The sequence below is a fragment of the Borostomias antarcticus genome (genome assembly GCF_949987555.1).
Source record: "Borostomias antarcticus genome assembly, chromosome: 17".
NCBI classification, from domain to species: domain Eukaryota; kingdom Metazoa; phylum Chordata; class Actinopteri; order Stomiiformes; family Stomiidae; genus Borostomias; species Borostomias antarcticus.
The window spans coordinates 14,818,012-14,823,373 of NC_140250.1; the positions used below are offsets into that span (position 1 = coordinate 14,818,012).

A 5,362-nucleotide genomic window follows, 5' to 3' on the forward strand; every position below is an offset into this window, starting at 1 on the left:
CTATTCATTTCACCGGTTTACCCGCTTCAACTACCGCTAGATCCCGTTCCCTTGGTAACCAGGAAGCGTTACTAACGCGAGAGCTGCTCTGCCAGACCAACCCTGAACTCGAGAAAAAGTTTCAATATTTGCAGTAAATGAATGAGGCACAGCAGTAAGGAGGAACAACGTCTGCCTACAGCCTGACTAGTGGAGTACTAAATGATCTACAACAGTTGTGCATTTTGTGATAAAAACATGACATTTGGTAACCTAGCTACACTTTAGCCAAAGGTACTGTATATCCCAAAAAATGGGGGTCTGGATGATGATTGATGATTCTATATTGTGATTGTATGCTGTAAGTACATTAATTTACTGCTGTACCCCATTCATTTACTGCCCGTAATGGAACTTTAAATTACTTTTTCTCTGTGTGGCGATCTATTATTGTTATGCCCTGTAACACTGGCGTTTCTAGTTGATATGCCACCCTGGGCGAACCCCCCGCTACGGCGCCCCCCTGGGGACTGCGGACTGGGGAAATAGTTCACGAGCCGACGCGGTGAGATGGAACACTCACTGAAATGAACGGGCATTTCAATGTTTTGAAAAGATTGAGAATCTATTTTTGAATCCTTAACCTGTGTGGTCAGTGTGTGAGCACCTTCCATTTTTATTCATATTCATTTGGCTCACGCACCTAGGAAAAAAATATTTTTTAACTAGTTGAAAAGAGCACAAACTATGTTTCTACTTTTTCACCCATTCAAGTAAAAATGAATATATCAACATTCAAATATTGCTGTTACAAGATGAGGTTGTTTCATTTAACATTTATTTTATGCCAACATACTTTTATGTCAAAACCAGATCCAGCCCATTAGCTTTCTTAAAAGCTACAGTATTAATACAAACAAGCTTAATTGTACTGCTTACTTATCCTAAGCTTGAGAAAGTACTGGTTTGATCCCCGTGTTTGTCTCCAGAATGACTTTCCCCCAGAGCTTAGCCCAGCAGTGAGTCAGATGTAATACAGTACCAGCAATTACAGAATTGGTTTCTCTGTATTTACAGTAAATAGAAAGTGCTTGAGCCGGTAATGGCTCATATCATTCAAGGACAGCACTGTGCAACTACCGTTCCTTCCGACATTCTGCCGACATGAGCACAACACACTTAATTACAAATACTAGTGCAAACTAAGTGTCAGAGTGTGCCCGTCATGGTTGTGTATTCTACCATTTAAGGTAGATCAAAGTGGCGCGTATCTCTTTACTGCCTAAGGTCCTCTAATGTTCATGTCCGCTTCCAGGTCACAGGTCAACCTCCACGGTGTCCACATCCACTTCCTCATTGGTGGTCTCGGTGGTTCCTGCTGACCTCACTGTGGTCGCCAGGGGCTCCTTGGCAACAGCAGATGGATCTGCTTCTACCTTCTTCTCCTCAGGGCTGGGAAAGACAGGGCCACAGTCTGAACAGTTTGAATGCTCTATTTGATGGACATCCCTCCCCAAGTTTTTAGTTTAAAAGCAGGCTCTTAACCAGGTCACCAGGGTGCTGGTGAAGAGACTGACTACTGCCTACTAATCTGGTTTAACCTAGTGCTGATGTCTTGTCTTGAGTTACCTGGTGCTCTGGCTGGGTCCCTGAGCTCTCTTCCCCTTTATCTCCGTGGTGACAGGGACGGGGCCATCCACCTGGGGGAGGAGTCTGACTGAGGGCGAGCGCGAGCGATTGGCCAGAGACGGCTGCTTCAGCGTATCAGAGCTGACAAAGGACACAGCATCCTCCCCTTCAACTCCAGTGGCCAATAGTGAGGCCCGATAGTAGACAATTGGCTGCCAGCCCTCCTCCCTGGTGCTCATGGTCTGCTCCCCAGCACACCTCTGCAGGTAGGAGTACCTGGATGGAGAAGTACAGCTTAGGGTTTATACACCCACACACACAGTCACTTACACTGTGCGTGCACGGAGATAGAGCACACACACACACACCCCACTTACACTGTCTTTTTGTCTGGTTTGAGCAGCTTGCTGGAGAACTCACTGAGGATGGTGAGGTAGGAGAGGTATGGAGGACAATGCTTCTCAGGGCTCTGGACAGACCCCTGGAACACAAACTCTATACCGTCCCTGAACGTGCGCGCACACACATACACACACACACACACACACAGGCACACACACACACACACACACACAAACACACAGGGGTAAGTGAGACACTCAAAGAACAGTAAAGAATCTACAATAACCTCATGGTTCCTATCTGTGGTTCATGGTTCCTATCTGTGGATCATGGTTCCTACCTGTGGATCATGGTTCCTATCTGTGGTTCATGGTTCCTACCTGTGGATCATGGTTCCTATCTGTGGTTCATGGTTCCTACCTGTGGATCATGGTTCCCATCTGTGGATCATGGTTCCTACCTGTGGATCATGGTTCCTATATGTGGTTCATGGTTCCTACCTGTGGATCATGGTTCCTATATGTGGTTCATGGTTCCTACCTGTGGATCATGGTTCCTACCTGTGGATCATGGTTCCTATATGTGGTTCATGGTTCCTACCTGTGGATCATGGTTCCTATATGTGGTTCATGGTTCCTACCTGTGGATCATGGTTCCTACCTGTGGATCATGGTTCCTACCTGTGGATCACGGTTCCTACCTGTGGATCATGGTTCCTATCTGTTGTTCATGGTTCCTACCTGTGGATCATGGCGAGGGACTGACGGGACTTAATCTGCTCCCAGCCGAAGGTGAGAGAGAAGCGTCTTGCCAGCTCCTTGATGCTGCTGAAGGTCTGGACCCCTGGGCTGCAGGTCCCCCCACTGTCCTGCTCCTGCTTCAGACGCACAAACAACTGGGGTACGGGAGAGAGGGGGGCCGGAGGGGTGGGGGGTAGGGGGCAGGGGACAGGGAGAGAGGGGGGCCGGAGGGGTGGGGGGCAGGGGACAGGGAGAGAGGGGGACCGGAGGGGTGGGGGGTAGGGGACAGGGAGAGAGGGGGACCGGAGGGGTGGGGGGAAGGGGGCAGGGGACAGGAAGAGAGGGGGGCCGGAGGGGTGGGGGGCAGGGGAGAGAGGGGGACCGGAGGGGTGGGGGTAGGGGGTAGGGGACAGGGAGAGAGGGGGACCGGAGGGGTGGGGGGTAGGGGGCAGGGAGAGAGGGGGACCGGAGGGGTGGGGGGTAGGGGACAGGGAGAGAGGGGGACCGGAGGGGTGGGGGGTAGGGGACAGGGAGACCGGAGGGGTGGGGGGTAGGGGACAGGGAGAGAGGGGGACCGGAGGGGTGGGGGGTAGGGGACAGGGAGAGAGGGGGACCGGAGGGGTGGGGGGGTAGGGGGTAGGGGACAGGGAGAGAGGGGGACCGGAGGGGTGGGGGGCAGGGGACAGGGAGAGAGGGGGACCGGAGGGGTGGGGGGTAGGGGACAGGGAGAGAGGGGGACCGGAGGGGTGGGGGGTAGGGGACAGGGAGCGAGGGGGACCGGAGGGGTGGGGGGTAGGGGGCATGGAGCGAGGGGGAGAGGTGAGAGAGCGGAGAGAGGGGACACAAGGGACATAGACAAGACCATAAAGTAAACTTAATCTCTAAGTAATGTCCAGGACTGAGATGAAAGGAGGGAGGGAGGGAGAGAGAGAGAGAGAGAGAGACATACTTGCTGCAGGCACAGCACCAGCGTGCGAGCGCTCTCTATCTTATCCATCTGTCTGGTCTTACTCAGAGTCTCCTTTATGATGTCACCAAAGTCATTATAATACTGGATGGAGAGAGAGAGAGACGGAAAGAGAGAGAGAGGGAGGGAGGGAGAGAGAGAGAGAGAGAGACAGACAAGGACAAATGGAGCGTTCAGTTCCCTCTCCTGTGTTTGTTACTCAGATTGGCACAATTGGCAAGAATGCTGGTGAGAGGGTTCTGGCTCTCTCCCACACACACACACACACACACACACGCAAAAGGTGTAGTATTCTCTCACACCGTTCAACTTTGATGGCGTCTGTCTACGGCTCTCACGGTGGTATTGATGAGTATGTGTTAATAATAGATGTTCAGTAACTACCACACCACGGGACTGGACATCTCCATGTGGTCCTTCTCATTACCTTCATGTAGTACTTGAAGACCTCTGCCGCCATGCTCATCTCCAGCACACTGTGGACTATGAGTTTACTGAAGGCTGCCAGGTGGGTCCTCCGCCTGTGAAGGGTCTCCAGCCTGCCCAGTTCAGACCCCCCATCACTGACTAGAGAGAGAGAGAGAGAGAGAGAGAGAGAAAGAGAGAGAGACAGCGAGTGGGAGATAGATGATAGAGGGAAAGTCTTTTAGTTTGTTTCGGGACAATGGATTTAACAGGTGGAAATCAAAGGTAACATAAGAGCAGAGAGAGTTATGACACCATGTGGCTTCAATCTTCCTCAAGGCTAATAAAAACGCCAGCGAGGCGAGCCGGAGTTAACGCTGTTTTCTCACGGAAAGAGATTGCCCTTATTTCATAACTTAACTTAATACCTTCGCCCTGAGAGTCATCTCAATTCCGCCACTTAATAGAAAGCAGTGTGAGTCTACACTGAGACCGCTATGAGGAATCAAATAAAGCAATATCTTTTTTATTACATGTTCAAAACCAATCGGCCCATATTGCATTTGTTAGAGCATGGGAGAGAATCCGTTATTGACATATCTGGACATGTGTGGTCACAGGCTGAGTCTCAGACACAAGCTGTTGCTGGGGATACACAGTACCATTATTCTGATCATACAAACATTCATACAATCATACTCTTGTATCATTTCTCTGTATTTTACAAATGGGTTTCATGCATGCATTCACAAGGTGTTTTTTGTTTTGTTTTTCTGTTGTTGCTTTAAAGCTTCTTCCCCTGTAATAAATAAATAATGAATGAAATATTGCTGAAACAACACATCTGTAAAGAACGCAACACCAATCGTGTCATTCATCCAGTGACTTGGTTCCAACCAGCACTTTATGGACCTGGAAAAGGTTCAACCTGGACCTTTACAGAGCTGGAAAGGCTTTTATCTTGGACCTTTTTTCAGAGGGTTCAAATTGTTACAAATGGTTTTCTTTTTTACTGAAATGTACAACACCTTCCGGACAATTCCATGCACCACTACCTTTGCATGGAAACTCAATGTACTACACTCCGTCCTCCTGGACCAATTATGACCCTGAATGTATTACAGGGTTTCCTACATAATAGCAGGTCAGGTGACGGGGTGCTGCTTGCAGAGGGGAATATGAACAGATGAATATGTAGCGCCTAGTGCGGTTGTAGGGTTATTAACTGTGACTGCAGCCGTGCATATAATACCTGCATGTATTAACAGGAATAACTCCAGAAATTAGTGAAGGCATCCCT

At 49.7% G+C, this 5,362-nt stretch overlaps 2 protein-coding genes across 2 annotated transcripts in view; one reads left to right on the forward strand and one right to left on the reverse strand.

Annotated features, from left to right (window-relative positions):
- LOC311320209 (histone H3.2) overlaps positions 1–5,362 on the forward strand; it is a gene marked incomplete at its 3' end in the record, with an annotated part of 298,720 nt that overhangs the window by 209,012 nt on the left and 84,346 nt on the right. The window lies entirely within an intron of this gene.
- LOC311320040 (cohesin subunit SA-2) overlaps positions 931–5,362 on the reverse strand; it is a 13,908-nt gene continuing 9,476 nt past the window's right edge. Inside the window, exons 25-30 of the mRNA XM_084451688.1 lie at positions 4,085–4,224; positions 3,640–3,741; positions 2,691–2,845; positions 1,986–2,114; positions 1,609–1,884; positions 931–1,431 (exon numbers count right to left, since the gene is read on the reverse strand). Coding sequence (XP_084307814.1) covers positions 1,296–1,431; positions 1,609–1,884; positions 1,986–2,114; positions 2,691–2,845; positions 3,640–3,741; positions 4,085–4,224 — 938 coding nt within the window. The 3' untranslated portion in view covers positions 931–1,295. The remainder of the gene's footprint in view (positions 1,432–1,608; positions 1,885–1,985; positions 2,115–2,690; positions 2,846–3,639; positions 3,742–4,084; positions 4,225–5,362) is intronic.